The sequence below is a fragment of the Artibeus jamaicensis genome, unplaced genomic scaffold, assembly GCF_021234435.1.
Source record: "Artibeus jamaicensis isolate MK-2021 breed Jamaican fruit bat unplaced genomic scaffold, CSHL_Jam_final contig_233, whole genome shotgun sequence".
Classification (NCBI taxonomy): domain Eukaryota; kingdom Metazoa; phylum Chordata; class Mammalia; order Chiroptera; family Phyllostomidae; genus Artibeus; species Artibeus jamaicensis.
The window spans coordinates 20,124,957-20,147,827 of record NW_026521486.1 but is presented as its reverse complement, the minus strand read 5'-3'; the positions used below and the strand labels follow the sequence as shown (position 1 = coordinate 20,147,827).

Genomic DNA, 22,871 nt, shown 5'->3' with positions numbered 1-22,871 from the left:
TCTGATTACACATTTAATCAGAAAAAGTACCTGCAAGAAACATGTGTGTTAACTGACTGTTAGTACATTATATCTAAACCCTTGGCTCACTACTTAGCATTTCTAAAGGTAAACCTACCGACTTTCCACTTGTGTATTTCATAGTAAATGTAGTTTTCCCCAGTTGATATTGTAAATAAACTTGATAAAATCATGGTTTAAGCAGGGAAAAAAGATTCCCTTAATAAGTTGGTAGACTGTAAGTTGATACTTTAAACTTTAGATTTATTATAAAGTAGTAATTAGTAAAATCTATAGCCTTCCACAAAATTCAGCTTCTTTTCTATTGCAAAAAAACTTTATAAAAAGTGCACTCTGAGTGCAATGAAAACCCCATATTTGTTAAAAAATAAAAAACAACAAATAGACATACAAAAATAATTCATCATGAAATCAGAGCAAAGAAATATTTAACAGTATCGGGTTTGCTAAGGAAAACATTACTGTGGAAGATATCCGAGGAGTTTCAAATGCTTTTCTTGTAGTAACAACAAGGCCCTAGGCTGATACTCAAATGGCTCTTCCCTCTTCACGGCAGGAAAAAACCCAGTGCATATCCCTTTACATATTGGATTTTTTTTAATTTTAAGAATTATCAACTGCTGTAAAATCATTGTTTTACTCACCTTGAAAACACAGACTGGCTATAATAAGCCCATCATTTAACAAACTGTATTGCTAATGACCTAAAAGAAATTGGCTAACCCCCGTGGAAGGGTCAGGAGACTGCAGTCATGTGGATCAGAAAACAGGGAGAGGACAGGTGTGCTCTGCGGATGGGAGAGCAACACTTCCACACCCAGTCTGCCATCCGTCTCTACCACCTTTAAAACACAGCAGTGAGGCAAAAGTATTAAAACCCTACCTTATTCTCAAAAACCATTTTCTTCTACATATGTAAATAAAAAGTGCCTGTATCTAATCATTACACACCACTAAAAAACTTAAGATCACGAATGACCTGTGTCTCATTGCCAGCAATGAGACTGACACAGGCTAGGGGTGCCGTGATATTTACAAAAGACAAAAAATATATTCAATTATTATTTTCTCTGGCTCTAGTGTTATCATTACACCACTGTGCATAAAACAATCTTTTGACATAGTAATGAAAACTGATTATATTATAGAAGAGTAAAATAAAAGGACATCCTCAGATATTAAGTGTTTCTACTAGTTTGTAATGAAATTAAACATGAATAGAACACAATTCTGGAAAAAAAAAAAAGACTGATTTATTTGCTTTACCAAAGATGATAAAATGAGAGATCTTAGACAGTTAAAAGGTGACAGCTCTAGTTATCATCTTCACCAGGAGTAAATCCATAGTATTTCTTATTCACTTAAATAAGACAGGTAGGGAAATTCTAATTCCTGCTACCTTCCAGTCACTTCAAAAATTCTTCTTAAGAAAGTCAAAATTAAAATACTTTGGTTTTCTGTTATTCTTTAAAGTCAAAATTTTCAGATGCCCTGAAACCAATGAGTTCCATTTGGTGTCTTCCTGTGTTCTGTGCGAGAAAAAACAGTAAGTTTATACTGAGCTCTCAGCTTTCAAATGCTGTGACCAATTATTTGTGAGTTATAATCTGCAGGTTCCATTTTTAAAATATGTGGGATAACACTGTCAATTCGTACATTGCCGATGAGACCTTTGAAAAACAATTCTTCAGTGATGGTAGCATTCATCAGTCTCAAAGCTGGCAATCGGAGAAGTAGTCTGGACAACCTAAAAATAAATAAAGGGGTGAGAGAACAAGGTTATAAATCAAAGAGAGATTTAGTAGAAAAATGTAATTTCTACATCTGTATTTTTTGTTGCCTACCTTGATAAAGGTCTAATTTTCAAAAGTTAAAATAAAAACCAGTGTTTTCGAGCCTTAGTGCATGACAATCAACTGGACAGAGACACAGTCAGACAGACTTCAGAGGGAAGCCTTGCTCTTAAACTGCCACACTGTTAAACCATGGTTCGAGTTACAATGTTTGAAATGGCTTGGGAGCTCATTTGAGGTTGTAAGAACAGCTATATTTTGTGTTATTGGGGCACACAAGGATCAATGGCAATAGTTTTCTTGGTTTTGCTTTACAAAAAACTACTGGAATGGTAAAGCAGGCAATAGTTGCTATGACCAGGAAAAGCACAGAATGGGAAAGAAACATCACGGGACTCAAATACTGACTCAGCTGCCCCCTAGCTGAGAATGTGGGGGGGCCACTCACCTTGTCTCCCTCACAGGGCTTTTTGTAAAAATGAAGGGAATGACCTCTGCCAGTTTCTGTGCTAGTGAGGTTCTCAAATTTTGGCAGGATAATGTCTTATGGGAAAGTATATTATACACTGAAAACTGCTATCCAAAGATAATTTATTATTTTTAAGTAATTAGGAACGTAAGAAACTGAGAAAAAATTCCAGACATCAAAGTACCTGAAACCTAATAGAACAGAAGTCAGCAAACAACTGTATTATCTATGGAAGAGAAAATTTAAATACTGTATTTACTTTATAATGACGCATAAAACAACTTCAGACACTTTAAAAAACCTGAAAAAACAGCCCTGGCCTGTGTGGCTCAGTGGATTGAGCGCTGGCCTGTGACAGAAGGGTTGCTGGTTCAACTTCCAGTCCAAGTCAGGAAACTTGCCTGGGTTTCGGGCCAGGTCCCCAGCTGGGGGCACGTAACAGGCAATGGATTCACTGATGTTTCTCACATAGATGTTTCTCTCCCTTTCTTTCTCCCTCCTCTCCCCTTGAAATAAATAAAATCTTAAGGAAAAAAATCTGAAAAAAACAATTATGACAAAACCAACAACAAAACGACAGCTTTAAAAAAAACTTGTGGTATGTTTATCCTTCCTCTAGTCTAAGGCCCTGTACGCCAATCCTCGAGACCAAACGAAATCAGCAGCTCCAGGATTCAGTGATCTTCCTGTGGCTACAGGAAGATCTACTCCCCACATGTATTCTACTCCCCACATTACTCAGCTCCTGTTGTTCCCACTGGCTGAGTTGCATCCACAGAACTGGGAGCAGCAGGAAAAGAAAACTGGTTACATAAACTAAGGCTGATTTTCACAACTGAACTGGCTTATAACTCTATTTAATATGTGTAAAGTTCTTCTTACTAGCTTAAAGTATGTTAAATAAATAATGTCAGTAAACACATTTAAATCACCCTTGCTATGAAACAGGCACTATTCTATGCTCTTTACATATATTAACTAACTTAATTGTTATACTAATTGTAAAATGGAGATGCTGTTGTTATCTCCATTTTATGGGTAAAGAAACTGAAACAGAGAAGTTAAACCACCTGCCCTTGGTGAGGTCAGGAGTCAAACCCAGGTTTTCTGGCTCTGATGGCCAAGAGTTTACAATTCTGTCCTTCAAAAACTGAACTGATTTTATAAATTTTTTTTCAAAGGACATTGGCAAGAAATACATTGGTAGAAATATCATAAGCCAAATTTGAAAGTTATTTATAAAAATCTCATGGTATTTTTTTCATTCATTTCCCCTCCTTTTACTAATAAAATGCATTATTTCATCAGAAGAAAGTAAGAGTTTGGGTGTTATGGTCAGATCACGTGGGTTCAGCCAGCCTCTGCCTTTTCTTGTGCAGCCTTTGACAAGACTCCACGTGCTGCAGTCTCCTCTATAGTCAATGCAAGACCCGGACAAAATATTACATGTAAAGCACGTGCAATAATGCATATTGATTTTAATAGTATTTTCTACTTCAAAGGTCAAGCTTAACGGGAAATTTCAATTACTGTTGGAGTAGAAAATAATGAAATAACAGATTCACAAAAAAGTTTTAAGATGAATTTAATTAAATGGTATTTAACTTCTAAATACCTGTAGGTGTCATCTGGATATGTTTTGGTTATATAATCCTGAAATTCCACATAAGCCTTTTCCTGAAATTTCTCAATCTGTTCCATGTTTTCCAGGCCTGGATGATCTGAAACATAAAAGAATGTATTACTAGCTTACGACTGCACGTTCACTTAATAAGGCACCTAGAGTAGAGATGGAAGGCGGTAAGAAGAACCGTCCAGTCGAAATGGAGCTTCATCATATGTGTGGCTCTTTCCATGAATATTACCAGACAGCACACACTGCACTTTGCACTTACCCTTAAAACTGTTTCATCTCAAACACATGTTCTAATATCTAATAAAAATGGAGACCAATGGGCTCTACTAAAATAGATAATATTTTAGTTTATCCCAAAAGTGGTAGAAGGAATTTTGCTCACTTTACTTTTAACAGGAAAAAAAATGGCTTAGCTTAATTAAAAAGGTATTTTTAATCCAATAAAACATTTGCAGATTATATTCTGTATTTTTATTTATTATTATTAAGTAAAAAGGTAGTAACTATGAACATCATCTTATCAGACAATTAATGATAGCAGAAATATAATCTATAGATATTTCAATGGTCACTACAAAATTTCACAAAAATGGAATTAAAAGAACTTCATAAAATGTCTAACTTAAAAAATATTTAAAAGTATGGAAAGCTCTGTTTTGTCTTAAGAGAATTAAAAATTAATGAATAGAAAATATTGGGAATACTTAATAAAATTACATCATACCTCTAACTTCAATCTATGTTCTTTCAATTTTAAGGAAAATGAAAGCAGCAAATTGGTTGTGATAAATGAAGATACATGTTAATTGACTTATGTGAAACATTGTTAAGAAACAGTACTAAAAAGTTTTAATTATCTTACTGGTATATCACTGGGGTAAGAAGCAGCTTTCCTAAGATAGTTTTATTATGATATATAGGAAGAAAATACATGGCAAAATGAAAACTACAGAACCTAAGAGAACAGTCCATTTTTCTTAGTGACTGATCACTAAACTTACTGGCAATTCCCATGTGAAACCTAGAAATGGGCACAGTAATAAGAGACCTTTTCCTCTGTTGCTGACTCTAACCAGATGTTTGGAAACTGACCCCATTAACACAATACTCAGACCTCATTCTGCCTTGTAACAACCACCAGCAAAATAGACCTAAGAATTCAAATGCAGATGTAACAACTGAACTCAAGGTCAGAGATGTTACTTCAGTAATTCCAACTTTCCTTTTCATACCCAGGTGCCTACCATTCATAAAATGCACTGATTTAAACTGTGTAATTCAGTGGTTTCAAATTATTCACACAACTGTGCAACCATCACCACAATCTCATTTCAAAACACTCTTGTTACTACGAGAGAACTCTGTACCCATTCGTGGTCACTCCCTATTCTCCCTTGTCTTTATTCCTTGGTAATTACTAACTTCATGTCTAAAATTAGCCTGTTCTAGACATCCCTTATCAATGGAATTATATCATACGTGGCCTTTTGTGACTGGATTTTTCCACTTAGCATACTATTTTCAAGGTTAATCCACATTGTAGCATGTGTCAGAACAACTTTATAGATGAATGAATGATATTCTATTTTTTCCTACTATTTTTATTGTATTTTTTCCATTACCATTTAGTCCCCTTGTACCCTCTCCGTCCCTGCAATCACCACGCTGCTGTGTCCCTGAGTCTTTTCCTTTTTTGCTCACTCCCTCCACCCCTTTAGCTGTCATCCTGTTCTCTGAGTGTCTCTATCTTCCTTGTTAGTTCAGTTTGCTTACTAGATTCCACATATATATGAGTGAAATCACATGATACTTGTCTCTCTCTGAGCAGCCTATTTCACTTAGCCTAATGTTCTCCAGGCCCATCCATGCTGTCACAAAGGTTATTGTAAGTGTTTATTACATTTGTTTACTTATTTACTTGCTGAGGAACACCTGGGTTGCTTCCACTTTAACTGCATCATTTTATATGCCTAGCAGCAGGGTATGAGGGTTCCAATTTCTCCACAATGTCAAAAATTATATTTTAAATAAGAAGTCAGTATTTACGTACCTGGACTGAAGAGTACTATTGCCTTCAGGTAAGCATATTCATAGCCATCAATGCAGAGTTTAACCATGCTATTACAAAACTCCTGGAGTTTGAAGATGTGCTCCATCAATAATTTTCTTCTTTCTGTTGACATTTTGTCTTCAATTAAACACAAACAGACAAACATAAGCTTCTTGTTTTCTGTTAAAATGTATGACCATTTTTACCCAACATATTTTCTTCTCACTAATTTCCAGCTTTAAATATAAACAATCTATAAATGTTTAAAATTCAGTATCTCTGCAAGTATAGATGAAACTAATGAATGATCATTAGAGACTGTTCATTCAAGAAAACAAAAACCATGCTGTCAGTATAAAAAACCCTAAATGTAATAATGTTTCCTTTAGGATATACCTTTGAGAAGATAAGATATGAAGATAATCATCTGAAACACTGGCCAACCAAAGTTCAAAAAACTTAAATTTAAATTTTGGTAACAGGATTTTATTTATGCTTGTAATTGATTTTAAAAAATGAGAAAAATCACCTAGATTTTTAAAAGTTATCAAGACTACTAAAATAAAAATAATTAGCAAAAATACAGTGAAGACCAAAGAAAAACTAAGTAAACTTTTATGATGAATATTTTAATTTACTGTGGAGGGATATGTTTAAAACCCATCTGGCTGGTCAACCACAGCTTCAGCGAAGGCAGGCTGCATAACACATTGCGCACTACGAGAAATCAAGATCAGGAGTCCACACATGAAATGGGCACGGAATGCTGCTTTCCAGATCTACTGCTGACAAAATTTAAGGTGACGTCTCTGCCCTTGAATATGAGGAAGCAGATAATTTAAAAAGCATTTAAAACAATGGGAAATGGAGTGTTGTTAGGAAATAAAAGGTAATTCCCATTTTATAAATTATTCCTAAACTTGAGTGGCAGTTTCTATTTGAGGATGGGGCACTTTCTTGGTCAGTTTTATGACATTCTGAAGGCAAATAGTTATAAATCAGTGACTGCTTGTCTCCTTGAATGAATAAAAGCTGTAACCACCTCGACATCAAGAAAAGGAAAAAAAGACAGTAAGGATTATTCTGTGACTCTTCCGTATTTTTAAGATAAAAGAATACCCCTGGTGAATTGACAAAAGAGTTTTGGAACTCAAAGGGTTGAAATGAAGAACAGTAGTTTAAAAACGGGTTGGAAGAACACATTCTAAAATAATCAATCGCTTCTACATAAGCTCACCCTGGATTCCTTGGTACCTGTGACGAAGCACAAACATTCACAAAGCCTGGTCAGAAAGAGCCAGCCAGACTTACATGTAATTGTTTCAATTTTGTTGTGTTTTAAAATATTTAAAAATTTAAATATTCAGAAATATTTTCTTGGTGATCAGTGAAACTATCAAAATGTAAAAATAATCTAAAGCAAAAAAGATGCTGGTACCTAAGGCATTATCATCAGAGATGTAACTTTATTAGTAACACTTGATAAAACTGACATCCCCTCTCATGTCCCAGCAAAGGAAATAAGGTGCTTTTTACCTTGTTGAAGGCTACTGTGAAGGCAGTTGACGAATGTTGCCAATATAGTTGCCACATTCATTACTTGCCAGCACTGGGCAAGACCAAGAGTAAAAAGTTCATTCCAATAAGCTTTCACCAATGATATGCTGTTTTCTTGCCTATTAAAAACACCCCCCCCCACAAATTAGGCATTATTAAAATATATTTTATAAATGTCACAACTGACATGTATATTTAAAGTAAAATACCACTGAAGTACATTTACTCTAGAAAGATTAACTGGGCACGGACTTAATCAGCTCTGTGTTCTGTACACCTGACAGCACCTGGGGAGTAAGGCTTAGAAATTTAATCAGTCAGCTCATTAATCAACCAGCCAGTTTATAAGAACAGTTTCAGACTACAAAAGTTGGGGGTTTGATGCCACATTTCATGGAAACAGCATAAAGATTTTTTTTAAAAAATGAAAAGCAAAAGCATGCATTTAAAAACCTTTTTCAAGTTATATTTTTCTTTAAATGCCAATAAATACTGTTTTTTAAAAGACAGTTAGAATTATTTAATGACAGGTAAACAATTTCCTGAGGTAAATGGTCTCTTCTTTAGTTTCAGATGAGATGTTATCCCTGTGAGATAAGAGGATGTTACTAGGAGTAAAGAGGATAAGAAAGGTCAAAAGTTCTTTCCTAAATTTCTTCTACATAAGAAACCTCAGTAGTGTGAGAGAATAGAAGTATTAGAGGTCAAAAGCCAGGGTTATAAAACCAGTATCATCCATTTATTATCCATTTAAAATCAGGAAATCAAGTTTCCCAAGTCTCAGACTGTTTAGCTATATAAAACGCAGAGACACTACACAACCTCCACCTCCTTCAGATAAGATGTAAACTATTATGTGAACAGGCCCGACATAAAGTACAAAAGCCAGGCACTGTCTGAAGCACTGGAGAAACTGCAACAAACATGATGGATTAAATCTGTCTTCATGAAACAAAGGGGCAACATAACAGATATATCTTTTTATATAAATAAATATTTTATATAAATAAAAACAATATTTTATATAAATAAACACATATACATATCGTTATACATATATTAAGTTAGTTTCAGGTAAATAAAAGTCCTACATTACTATATAGAATGCTGCAGTAGAAAATGGGGGAGGAGGGGTTGTGCTCAGGTAAGGTGGTTGGGAAGATTTTACTAAGGGCCTGAGATTCAAGTCATTTGAGTAGAGAAAGAAGAGAACTTAAAAAAAAAAAAAAGTCTAGAGGAATAGTAATCTAGGAAGGATGGAAAAGGGCCAAACTAGCTGAGGTGAAAACTACCATGTGGTAGGCACTCATAAAAACTCGAGTGAATTATAAATGCTCTCCTCGCTTCTCTCTAAAAAAGTTCCACCCTGGCTGGTGTGGCTCAGTAGATTAAGCACCAGCCTGAGAACTGAAAAATCGCTGGTTCAATTCCCAGTCAGAGCATAAGCCTGAGTTGTGGCCAGGTCCCCAGTTGGGGGCTGTGCCAGATGCAACGGATCAGTTTCTCTCCCTCTCTTATCCTCTCTCTAAAAGTAAATACATAAAATCTTAAAAGTGCAATACATTGGCCTCTTTCCCTCGGATTATAAAATATAAAGATGATAACTGCCAATACAACAATAGCCATCAGTGTGAATGAATCAAAATTATGTGGGTTTTTTTTTTTGGTCAGAGCAGCAAAAAATATTATTTTTTGGTATGCCAGAGCATTTTAATTAGTTTATGTAGCATCAGTTGAAAATCAATGCCTTAATGTATAGCTCACTTAAAAAGTAAAAATATTCTCTCACCGCATTCCTCTTCCAAGGCAGTTTATCATTTCCCCTTCAGTGCCACCTTTTCATTTATATTTTATACTTCACGGTGTTCTAACTTACTGGTTTAGGTGTCTGTCTCCTATACTAGATTAACACCTCACTAAAGGCAAAGACACCCAAGTTCATTTCTGTATCTCTGTCAACAGCACAGTAGATGGCACAGAGAAGAAATTCAGCAAATGAATGCAGGGGATGTAGAACAGGGGAAGTAAAAATTTAGAAAGATAGAGTTAAAAGGACCCCGTGGGCCTGGACACTTTTCCTATTAAACAGTCTTTAAACCAAAGATTTCTTTTCTCCAAAGAGGGTGAAGTTGGTAAGAACATCCTGATAGGATCTTCCTGGCTGGTGTGGCTCAGTGGGCTGAGTGCTGGCCGTGAACCAGGTCCCCATAGTTAGGGGCATGCGAGAGGCGACTAATCCATGTCTCTCTTGCACATCAATGTTTCTCTCCCTCATTCTCCTTCCTTTCCCCTCTCTCTGAAAATAAATTATTTAAAAAAATCATGATAGAAAATATGTACACACTGATTAAAGGAACTTAAAATTTTTAATTAAACCTTTAAAATTAGGTTAATCAATGTGTTTAACAGAAATCACTTACCAAGTTAAAACCCATATCTAACTTTATGACATTACATTTTATTTGAGAATGGGATATATTCAAACAAAAGCCTGTATTGCCATTTAAGAGTTACAGAAAGTAATTATTCTCACTGGGAATTACTCAGGTCAAATCTTTAATCCAGGCTGATCACTGTTTCCCATTTAGTATCTGAGAACTAGCTATTTAAATTTTATTTAAAAGTAATGTTTAAATGGAAATAAAATCAGTATTTTTAAGTCTCCATATAAAAATAATAAAAGTTTTGATCTCAAAATAAACTATAACAAGATACTATTTTTATTTATCAAAAAAGATGGATAAAATCCAGAACTAAAGAAGGTGTGAGAAAATAAGCATTCATCCTCATACATTGCTAATGTGGGTACAAACTGTCTCAGTATCTTTTCTGGAGGACAATTTGGTAGTACCTAGCAAAAACCTAAAAGGAATACCATACCCTCTTAGAGTCAGCAGTTTCACTATTTATAAGAATGTATTTTACACAAATACTAACACAAATACTTAGTCTTCATCTATCTGAATAATTCAAACTCTGAAGTATTTAGTAATAATATATAGAGTTTACACAGCAGCTACACCAATAGTTAATTTTAACTGCAAAGAATCCTGTGGCTGTTACACTGAACCAATTTTCAACACAGATGACAGGGATGTGTGGCTGCCGCTATAAAATTACACTATGTTATAACTGGAAACCCCAGGCTTTATTTTTGGTTTCTTCAACATTTGGATTCTTTCCATAGGATAATCACATTTAATTTAACAGAAATACTTAATATCAGTGGTGTTACAAATAATCAAGTAATTCAAATCACTACACCTAAAGTCCTTCCTTTTGTTGTTTTACTAGAACAATTGATAGCCTATTATTATAAAAAATAGCACCAGGGTACTTTTCAAGGGGTAAGTATGCCTTAAATTATATGCCTGGAGAACTAAACACTTTAAAGTAAATTAACTGCTAAGGTGTAAATTTACATTGTATTTTAATTTTTATTAAAAAACAGACTGAATTATACAAGTTAAATGTTATCCTGAGAGCAACAGCTAACAACTGTTTTAAAGGTTAACCTTTATAAATCATGCTGTCTAGGTAATAGTATTATTAAGTACATTATTTAATACATGATACTAATAGTATATCCAATGCCGATTAATAAACCAAATTATGAGGTTTTAAGCATGCCTTTTAAAGTCATAACTCAGAGCCCTTCTGCTCAAGATGGAGGTGTACGTAGATAGACACGCTTCTCTCCTCCTTGCACAATCATAGAAAGCATTACAACCAGATCTCAAAAACGAAAAACAACCAGAACTGTCAGAAAATTGAGCTGTATAGAAGTCAAACAACCAAGGATTTAAAGAAGCCGCATTCATCCAGATGGGTCAAAGGGTGGAGCTGAGGAGACAGGGCAGGAGGTGGAGGTGGTGGGATGGACAGTTCCACACTCACGTGTGGTCCCGCATTCATGTGTGGTGGATAAAAGTCAGGGGGGATCCACTGGGAGCAAGCGATCCCAGCCCCAGGCCAGACTGCAAAGAACAGGGTTCCAGCACTGGGAAGATAACCCCCCATTACCTCTGGCTGTAAAAACCACTGGGGGTTGGGGTGGCGGAAGAACTGCCAAATTTTGGCCACTTAAAAATGGTCCGCATAGTTTTTAAATGAATGCAAACCACAGGGCAGCTGGACAGGCACCAACAGCATATGGGAAGTGGGTGAAGTGACTGGAAACCAGTCAAATGCTGGCTAAACCCCCAGAAGCCAAGCAGTAGCACTGTCCCTTCTCTGAGACCCCTCCCCTCACACAGAGCCACAAAGCAGTGAAGTGCATTGCCTGGCCCTGGCAATCACCTAAGGCTCCGCCCCATACAATTTACAGATGCCTCTCCTACATAGGCCACACTGCTAAGACAGGGAGTAAAAGCAGCTCTACCAAATACACAGAAGCAAATATAGGGAGACTGCCAAATTAAGGAGGCAAAGAAATATGGCCCAAATGAAAGAAGAGAACAAAACCCCAGAAAAAAATCTAAAACAAATGAGATAAGCAACCTATGAGACGCAGAGTTCAAAACACTGGTTATCACAATGCTCAGAGATACTGAGTACAGCTATAAAACGAAGGAAGAAATGAACGTTACACAAAGTAACATAAAATCTACAGGGAACCAACAGTGAAGGGAAGAAAGCTGGGATTCAAATCAATGATTTGGAACAAAAGGAAGAAATAAACATTCAACCAGAACAGAAAGAAGAAACAAAAATTTAAAACAAACAAAAAAAACAAACATGAGGAGAGGCTTAGGAACTTCTGGGACAACTTAAACTGTACCAATGTCCAAATCACAGGGGTGCCAGAAGGAGAAAAGGAAGAGCAAGAAATCAAAAACTTATTTGAAAAAATAATGAAAGAAAACTTCCCTAATTTGACAAAGGAAATAGACATACAAATCTATTAGACATACAAATCTAGGAAGCACAGAGAGTCCCAAACAAGTTGGACCCAAAGTGGACTATACCAAGGCACATCATAATTAAAATGCCAAAAGTGAAAGATAAAGAGAGAATTTAAAAGCAAGAGAAAAAGCAGAAAGTTAGAAACTTTGCAGGCAAGAAAAGGCAAGGACATACAACCAAAAAATACTTTGTCCAACAAAACTATCATTTAGAATGTAAGGGCAGATAAAGTGCTTCCCAGAGAAGGTAACATTAAAGGAATTTATCATCACCAAGCCATTGTTAACATGAACTGTTAAAGGGAGTTAGTTATTTAAGAAAAAGAAGAACATTCAAACTATGAATATTTAAAATGACAACAAAGTCACAACTATCAACAACTGACCCTAAAAAAAAACTAAGCAAACAACCAGAACAGGAACAAAATCATAGATATAGAGATCACATGGAAGGTTATCAGCTGGGAGGGGGAAATGGTGTAGGGATTAAGAAGCATAATTAGTAGGAACGAAATAGACAGGGGATGTTAAAAATAGTACAGGAAAGGGAGAAACCAAAGAACTTACACACATGACCCATGGACATGAACTAAGGGGGGACTGCTGGAGGGAAAGGTGCTACCACACAAAGAGGGGCAAAGGGGGAAAAACTGGGACATCTGTAACAGCATAATCAATAAAATGGACCTAAAAAAATGACAGGAAAAAAGTCATAATTCAAATATGTTTCTTAGTTACATTAAAGTCTTCTCTAAGAATAAAGGATGGACACATTTATCAAATAAATATGATAAATTTTATGTTCTTTATTTTATGTTCTTATTCCTTAAACAAATGAATAGAATATGAAAGTGAATTGTTTACAAAATCACAATGGTGAGTAGAGGCCTGTAACTAGAACAAGGATCCCGTCACTAGAATAATCTTTTTCTAATTATGGGCTTAACAGTTTCCATGGTTTCTTTGCTTCTTTATTCCAGTTACCTTAGAGTTATCTAAATAAATTTGGCAAACTTTAGGTAAAGCTTGGGTTTCTTATAGTAGACCATTTTCACTAACACCTGATTACTTGAAAACAGAATATAGATGTGCTATTCAGCAGAAGAACCAAAGTTCTAAATTATCACAGTGGTACTATGAGTTTACATTTTCTTCCTTTTCTTTGTTTCCAATCACGTGATTGGAAAACAGCTATTTCTATTTCTAAACACACTCACTGCTAACAAGTTTCAGCTCCTTATTCAAATGCCTGAGATGAACACTAGTGGTCGGAGGGAAACAAACCCTGGGACGTCCCTGCAGGCTCCCCATCTTTAAGTCCTTCAGGGACAGCCTACTGGGAATGCGGGCCGTAATTTACCAGCTCTACCGCACATATCCCATTCGAATTGTTAAGCAACTCAAATTATGAAATGTGGACACTCTTCCACATAAATATAAATACAGAAAATACTAGCTGCCATGATTTGTAACATAAATGACAAAATTTAAAAACTTATGCTATAACTTTTTTTCCTTTAATATAGATCCTCCCAAAATAAAATTTCTTGCTGAATGTACATTAGTGCTACAAAATCACATGTTTAAGACTTCACAACACTCACCCTAAAGCCTGGAAGGAAGGAATGGAAAGTGCCCAGTGCATGGACAAGAACAGCAGTCTGGAGGCAGACTCCCCGATGTAGTGCACGTTCAGGTACTCCGGCATGGGAGAAGGCATGGTGAGCTAGTGTGGACAGGCATTGAGGGAAATTCTCTTAGGACTGACAGTTCCAAATTGTCATTTCTTTGAGGAAGTTAAATGTAAACATATTACATATGAATCTAATAGAGTTAGCAAAGGCAAGTCTTGAAATAATCTAGGTCACTGGATTTTACAGCTACAAATAGGATTTAAAATAAATGAGTAGATCATCGTTTCTAAAGCAATATTCAGACGAGCAGAGTCCTACATAATAAATACCAACCATGATATCATCTGATGATGTTTTTTAAAGTTACTTTCTGTCTTGGTCTAACAATGTGTTTTTTTTTTCCTTTCCTCCCTTTCTTTCTTAACAATGGTATGCAACCAATTCAGTGTAAGGAGCAATCAATCCTGTATGTTACATGCTCTTTCCAATTAGGCCATGGAGTTAAACTCAGACGGTTACAGGGTGAGAAGAGCACTGGGTGAGGCAATCCTGCTGGTGCCACCTGGGAGATGAGTGTTCCCAGATAAAAACCAGTGCATTTGACACATCGTGAATGTCAATATTTAAAGTAAAAAACATATGTATAAATGTTCTAAAAGCTAACTTTTACAGACTTAACCCATTAACTGATGTCACTATGACTTATAAACAGGATTTATTAAGCCATTATTTTATATAGGCAAATGTACATGTTTTAGTTATGTTTTGAATTCTATTAGGGATATTTCTGACTTTTAAAAGCACAACAAATATACTTTGATTTTTGAAAGGAAGATTAAAATCAAAATGGATAATACAACATAAAAATTATAAAACATATATATGGAAATACCCTGAAAGCTACATGTGAATCGCTGAGAAGTGGCCCCTCTTTTTCGATGTAACTTATGCTCGAGTCTCCAGCAATTAGGTGTACGCTTCCTTCCATGCCCTCTACTGAGCTCTGACAGGCTGCGCTCTCTCCAGGATTCAATGCTTTTGCAAGAGTGTCAAATGCCCTATAAGGAGACATCAGAAGCTGTGAGCTTGGCCAATCTCCACAATTAAGTAAAAGTTCTACATAAAATTCTGGAATTAAGATTTAGGCCTAAAAAACCGTTTAGAAAATAAAATTTTGGTGTATCACTGAACACTCTATTTCAGTGATATTTATGACTCTCCAAAAACAAATTAAGACTTCATATGTATGATATGAAAAATATATTAATATATTACCAAAGAACTAGTCTTTTAAAAATCTTATGTAATTAAGGGGAAGGAAATTCCTTATACTTTGGTATGAAAATATGCTTTTATAAGCTATGTAGTTGTTACTACAAGATATCAGCCCATTTACTTTATAAAGAGCAATTATTTAGAAAGAACAAGGGCTAGAATTTATGTTGACTTTATTCTATATAATACAAAGTTAGGCTTTAATTTTACTTAAAAATTCAGAGAATATTTTTAAACTATGGTTATATAGCTACATCTAAACTGTAAGAATCTGAGATTAGGATGGCAAATAATGAACTAATGGGAGAAAATAATTTTTCAAAATAGTTCCCCATATTTTTTAATGAGATGCTTTCTAGAGTTCCTTAAAAGCCGTTGTCCAATGAAGTATTTACTGAGACTCTCAAAGGTAGTTTCTTCAATATTTTTAGGTGATGAACAGAGCGTGAAAATAACCTGAAGAAATCTGATTTCCACATTCTAACTATTAATATTGAGAGAACGAAAAGCAGAATTGAGAAGTTTCCTGAAGTATAACTTAAAAAATGTAGTTTGTTCAATTAAGTTTTTAAACCGATTTCATCATTAAAAACTGGTAGGGAAAATAAATGACTTGCATAATAAAACAAATGTTTAACTCTAAATACACAGAAGATAAAAACTAGCAACTACACTATCTAAAATGTTAGACTGGTATTATCATCTTTAGTGGGAAAAAATTCCTGAAATTTATGACTACATTCTAGCTTACAGTGTTCACTTATTGATTACTTAGAATGTAACTTACTGGAAAACACTTGACACTGAATGCAGTTAAAACTTACTATCCCTTTAATTTTCTAATAGAAATACTTGTTTTCTGAAATTTCTATAAATAGTATTCAATATATAAATATTGTAAGAAATACTGATGGACACTTAAGCTAAAGGACATTTAAGATCAAAACAGGCCTTACCTTGAAACATCACCATTGGTATGCATTTCTTGGTTAAATTCACACAAAGAGGTATCACCATTGCTTAAACCTTCAATCACAGACATTTTACTACTATTTTGAGAAAGTCCTTTAGTTTTTCCAAGATTTGCTAATGATGTAACCACACTAGCCAATGTACTTAAATCTCCCTGACACGATTCAGCCTTAAAAAAAAAAAAAAAAAGGAAAGGTATTAAAACTCTGCAAGTTAGTATCAATAAACCTTTAAATCTGAAATATCCAATTCTAGATTATAAAAGGACCAAAGAAAAGTACTTAGATTGAGATGAAACCTAAAAAGTAAATCAAAGAGCTTTGAGCATATAGAAACTTCTTGAGGAAAAACCGTTTAAAAACATCATGTACATTTCCTATGTTTGTACAAAATGTTTATATAAAAGCTACTTCAAACCAAAAATGACACTACACAGCCTCTTCCTCTAGTAAAAGGATATTAAATTAGATGATCCTTTATTAGTATTAAAATTCTGATAATTTCCAAGACATATTATATAAAGTTACACAGAATGTAATAAAAGTATTAGTGAAAAGAAGAAAAAAAAGTAAATTATTGAACAAACTTCCTAGGATCCCAACTTTTACCAGCTACTGTGTTAAATATGTTAAATACCAGGAAATGTATCATTGAAAAATCTATTTACATGTTTAAGATACTATGTTACACATTGCTTATTTTCCTGTCTTCAGCTTATTTTTCTTAATGATGTATATATCTGCATATTATTTATATTATTAGCTATGATTTTATAAGAGAATTTCCTTAACTCTTGACTACCCAGAGATATAATTTATATGACAAAGGCAGATACGTGCTTGATTGCTCTTCTATTTATCAATGTTCAGAGCAGTTACGTCAATGCCCTAGAAATCTCTAATGGTAACAGATGAGTTTGGAGTATCATTTTAATTTCACAGATTTTGACATAGTTGATGTGTTTAAATCCATTAGTCATTCTATTTTATTTTAAATGCTCAAATTATTTCATCCTAACCTAATGAGAGGCCTTCTATTGCCTTCTATGGCACATTGACAGGATCCCTTAATGATGTGGGTTTTTTAAAAAACATTTTATTTATTTATTTTTAGAGAGAGATGAAGGGAGGGAAAGAAACATCAATGTGTGGTTGCCTCTTGTGAGCCCACCACTGGGGACCTGGCCTGCAACCCAGGTATGTGCCCTGACTGGGAATCAAACCACCCACTCTTCAGTTGTAAAGTAAAAGATGCATTTTTCATTTTCACCAAAAACTTGATTGATTTGGATATTTTGAGTATATCAGTTGTCTCCCATGTGGTATAACATTGACTGTTCACAATTAATGTCTCGATTTGATCGCTATCAGCTCCAACTGGTCTACCCAACTGTAGAGCATCATCCAGTGAGAAATCTCCAGCACAAAACTTCACAAACCACTTTTTTTGACATGTTTGATCCGTTCCAACACTTTCTCTATATATTGCACAAATCTTTTGTGTTTCAGTTGTGTTTTTACCTTTCTTTAAATAATACAGTATAATATGCCAAAAATGTTACTTATTTTCTTCCATCTTCAATATTACAATAGCTACACAAAAATTCATCATTTTTGATAAATTGGCCCGTAGCTCAGTGGATTGAGCACGGGCTGTGAACCGAAGGGTCACTAGTTCTATTCCCAGTCAGGACCCATGCCTGGGTTGCAGGCCGGGTCCCCAGTTGGGGCCATGTGAGAGGCAACCACACACAGTTTTTTTCTCTCTTTCTCCCTCCCTTCCCTTCTCCCTAAAAATAAATGTTTTTAAAAATGCACATTGATATGACAGCCTGTCATAACGCAATCTAACAAAACTATTTTGAATGAAGTTAAAGACAACTAAGCACTACTAGAGCCATCTTACAGGATAAAAAAACCCCAAACTTTTTGGCCAACCCAGTATTTTATTTAATCCTGCCCACAACCCTGTGAAACAGGAATCATCACCCCTTTACTGCTGACCAGAATTCCCCATTGTCACTACAGCAGTAAACAGGGGAAGCAGAGTGGGAAGTCAGGTCTGGTGGGAAAGCCCATGTTCCTAACCATTCTGCTCCAGTCCTCTCACATGAGTAAAAGGGTGTCACAGTTTTAGGTGTCTTAATTTTCAACTAACACTTACATTCTCTTCCATTTCATAATATGTCTATGTAACTAAATTTTGAAGTTTTGCTACTCTTATGCAATGTGGAAAGACTTCAATCTCTGACTTGACAATTTGGGAACCATTTGTCAGAAACCACACAAGGTTGTTACTGTAATTCTTTTATCATTTTTATTTTTTTGGTGCACTGTTCCTGGAAGTACTGCAATACTAGGTCGATGTGTGGAGTGAAGCCCCTGTTCCATCTCCTAACTCCAAAAATCCATTTAGTATATTGTCCTCCAATAGAGGACATATCAGATATTAAACTGGTAAGAACAGACACTACACTTGACCTCAGCCAAAGGCCGAGAAGCAATGCTATTACAATTTAATACAAAGATATATAGGAATGCACAATGTCTGGTCAAACAGTAATTTCTGAACAAAACTTAATTCTCTTCCTTTCCCAAAGGAATTAATGTGTCAAAGAAATTGTAACTACCAACGTAATCTTGAATCATATCAACAAGGCTAAGTAAAATCTTGTAACTCCAAAGTGTGTGCTAAGAGGCCAAATCTCTCATTTAGTAGCAACATGCAGAAGCCAACCAGTGAGGCAGACACTCTCACTCTCCCTATTTTACAGATGAAAAAGGAAAGTGAGGCACTGAGAGGTCAAATAACCTGCCCAAGGTTGAGCAAGTGGCAGCTGAAATTTGATTCAAAAGCGCAAGTATTAAGAATGCCTTCAAGTATCCAGCAACAAATATATAACAAATTTGGCGATAGGATGAACAATCTTACAGGGTATATAAAACCAGATCACGTTACAGGCCGAGAGGAACAAGCCATAAGGGCTCCCTAAAATCTGTTTTCAGATGGGAGTCCTCAGGAGAAAATTTTTTGTTCTCATCAGGGAGTTTCTGAAGACTACAGAAATTTCATATGCTTGATATAAATAAACAAACCTTTCTTCCCCTTTAAACTCCCTGCTCAATAAGGAGCTGCTCCAAATCTCTAAGACAGGGGTGTCGAACTCATTTTCACCGGGGGCCACATCAGCCTCACGGTTGCCTTCAAAGGGCCGAATGTAATTTCAACTCCTTCACAGTGAAGGAGTAGTTACATGTATACAGTCCTAAAACTATTTTGGCCCTTTGATGGCAACCGCGAGGCTGATGTGGCCCCCAGTGAAAATGAGTTTGACACCCCTACTCCAAGAGAACCCAGATGACTTGGACACATAACAGGAGAGCTCTTGCAATCCTATTCCTACTGTTCACTCAAGTCCATGATTTGAGTCAGGTGTGTTAGGATTTCTCTTGGCACTGTAAAATCTGTAGTGCAATATAAAAGAAGTATTAAAATTTTTCATGTATTATAAGTATCTATTTAGGAGGACTTTTATTTCAAGATGAAAAACCACCTGAAATACTTTTAAATGTTTGTCACTTTCACATTGAAGCTATAATTGTCCTAGTGGAGTAATAAACATTAGTACTGATAAAGTTAATTTTTATAGTATTTGTATCCACAAAATGGAGGGCAGCATAGTGGGCCCCCTTCTGCCACAAATCTTAACAAAGTCAGCCTGTACTTACAGAAAAATCAAGGAAAGCTATCGTAACACCAGTCACAATCTTCCAACTCAGCTTGGCTAGCTTATCTGAACCTAGGAAAACAGGACCAGCTCGCCTTAAAAGGAAATCCCTGACCCTGCAGCCAACCATGCCCTGCTCCTTGCTGCTGCTTCTGACTCTCTAGAAAACTCAATCTTGCCCCAAATCCTCCATGGGAAAGAGTGTTCCACTGCTTATGAGGCACTGTATTCCCCAATGCATGGATTATTTTCCTTTCAAGAAAGAGCACCAAGCTCACTGCTAAATTGTTTTAGTTTTGTCATTTGACACTACCAAACAGTTGACAATTTATATTTTTTTAAAAAGCCAACAACTTGTAACAGAAAATATTTAAAATCAAGTCAACTGACTAAATTGATAGAGATAAAGAAAAGGAAACCATTTTAAAAGCTTAAAAATATTTAATCTTTAATTGCACCAACCACACCTTATCTGGCGTCATCAGCACAGCTGACTCAGTTTTTACTCCAGGCTGATGGATATTCACAAACATTCCTGACTCTAACAGTCCCGTTGACCTGTGACAAATAAAAACAAATTTTAGCCTTAGTTTCAGCTGGAAGACAAACGAGTGGCCAGCTGCGCAGCACGTGTTACGTGGTGTTTCTACTCCACCTTGCGGTTTCACTCTCCGTCACGAAAGTGGGAGTTGCAGCCAATGGGCTTCGAAGGTCTTTTCGAATGTAGATTTTTTCTGTTGAAGCTGCACAGTTGGAAGATTTTTCTCGTGATACTTCAATGGGTTTTCTTTCACACTGAACAGCTACAAAAATGTGTTAGACTATGTCACAATGCAGAATTTACAGACAATTATAAGTATAAGCTCTAGGTCAGCAATGCTGCTCATGGGAGACATGGTTTCCATAACTGAACCCAACAATAACCAACCACCAATCTTCAAAATTATCTGCACATTTAACAAAGTTGCTTTAGAAAACTAATAGTAAACAGTAAAAATGGCCATTTTGCATCTCTCGTTCTCTTGTCTCTTCCTCTCACTGCTGTGGAAGAAATGTAGAGGAACTGAATGAAAAGTGAAGTCAGGAGTCCCTTTACTTATCTGTATGAGAGTTTTATAAAATGAAATCATATTTAACCATTTAAAAACAATACTAGTAAGAGCCACAAAAAAGACCAGTTAGATTTTTCCCCCTTTTGGTTGAGGGCAGTTTGAGAAATAATTCAACTACTTAGTCTTCATTTATAAAATATATTTCACTTATTTTATAAAAATTATATTTCATGATATTAAGGAGATATTGTTTGTACAGTTAAATGCACATTTTCTGAGGGAAAAAAGCCAACAACATTCAAATCCAAGTTTTGCCACTTATTAGTTGTGTGACCTTGGACTAATTACTAAATTTGTTTATGCATATTGTAAAGTGGGTAACAGTAGTACCAACTGTATAGACTTTTGCTATGAGATTAAGAAACTTATTTCATACACTACAAAAACTCAATCAATATTAGCTCAATCCACATTAGCTATCAAAAACTAAACTTATTTAACCCTGGCTGGTGTGGCTCAGTGGACTGAGTGCTGACATGAGAACCAAAGTACCACAGGTTCAATTCCCAGTCAGGACACATTCCTCAGTTATGGGCCAGGTCCCCAGTAGGTGGTGCTCAAGACGCAACCACACATTGATGTTTCTCTCCTTCACTTTCTCCCTCCCTTCCCCTCTCTCTAAAAATAAATAAAATATTTAAAATACATATATATTTTAAAAACAACTAAATTTATTTAGTTAGTTGTGCTTTTTTTTTACCATGTTCAAACTGCAGATCTGCAAGTGGCATATAGCCACTCGATAAATATTTGTTGAATGAATTAAAAATACATACATATGTACATATTTCGATATTTTAAGTTGGAAAGCTATAAATTAAAAAGCATGTAAAACTGACATTTTAATGTGCTAATTTTAACATACTTCTAGAGTTTTCCTGAATCCTTAATTTTCTCCTTTAAAGCTAATACGTACAGTCTTGTTTCATTCCAAACGCAATACATCTCTGTAACCTGCAGTATTGACAGCGGTTTCGATGGTGTTTATTGATTATACAGTCCTTTGATCCTCGACATGAATAAACTAAGTTTTTTCGGATACTTCTTTTAAAAAATCCTTTGCAGCCTTCACAAGTTACTGCTCCATAATGACGCCCTAGAGACAAAACATTTAGAAAAGTCACATATTTTCATAAGCCCATTTCTTCACTTTAAACAACATATATGAGATAAAACTGAGATTTCCTAGTTTATGACATAAGAAAAAATTTAGGAATTACCAAACAGAAAATGAAGCAACCATATTCTCTGATAGGATATATTAAACAACATGAATTTTTTAAATTTTATAAAGTAATCTCAACAATGGTATAGAAAATTGGGGAAAGAGAAGAAACAAAATCACTCAGAACCCCATAATTTAACATAGTAACTATTTTCAGGTCTGATATCACGAATTATACTTGTCAATTAGTGTAAAAATATATTTTAATCTGAAAACTGCAATCTAAAAACAGGTATATCAGTTCATTGGTATTTGAATGATAGTAATTCCTCCTCACTGTGGGTTCCACTTTTTAAATCTCTGGAAATATCTGTTGCACTCTTGATTCACCTATCATTTCACAAACTGTTTCTCTGGCACAAAATCTATTATTACAAATTGAACACACTCTGAGGAAAGCTCCACTGAAGATCTTTGTAATTAAGCTATAGGAATAGATTAAAGAAAACAATAAAAAAACCCTGTGCCCTTAAACTATATCCCTACGGCACTTGTG

The 22,871-nt window shown here is 35.3% G+C and overlaps 1 protein-coding gene and 1 non-coding gene across 3 annotated transcripts in view; both read right to left on the bottom strand.

Moving 5' to 3' along the window:
- Positions 1-22,871, bottom strand: part of NR2C1 (nuclear receptor subfamily 2 group C member 1) — a 41,423-nt gene continuing 18,552 nt past the window's right edge. Inside the window, exons 5-14 of one of the 2 annotated variants that reach the window (XM_053662280.1) lie at positions 22,067-22,246; positions 20,694-20,841; positions 20,506-20,596; positions 16,296-16,480; positions 14,969-15,122; positions 14,035-14,156; positions 7,506-7,645; positions 5,970-6,107; positions 3,899-4,004; positions 1-1,768 (exon numbers count right to left, since the gene is read on the bottom strand). In XM_053662280.1, coding sequence (XP_053518255.1) covers positions 1,594-1,768; positions 3,899-4,004; positions 5,970-6,107; positions 7,506-7,645; positions 14,035-14,156; positions 14,969-15,122; positions 16,296-16,480; positions 20,506-20,596; positions 20,694-20,841; positions 22,067-22,246 — 1,439 coding nt within the window. In that variant the 3' untranslated portion in view covers positions 1-1,593. Of the gene's footprint in view, positions 1,769-3,898; positions 4,005-5,969; positions 6,108-7,505; positions 7,646-14,034; positions 14,157-14,956; positions 15,123-16,295; positions 16,481-20,505; positions 20,597-20,693; positions 20,842-22,066; positions 22,247-22,871 lie in introns of both variants that reach the window. The other variant, XM_037160589.2, reaches the window with a different exon arrangement.
- LOC119060615 (U2 spliceosomal RNA) lies at positions 18,634-18,815 on the bottom strand. Its single transcript, XR_005084616.2, has one exon. It is a non-coding gene; the product is annotated as a U2 spliceosomal RNA (small nuclear RNA).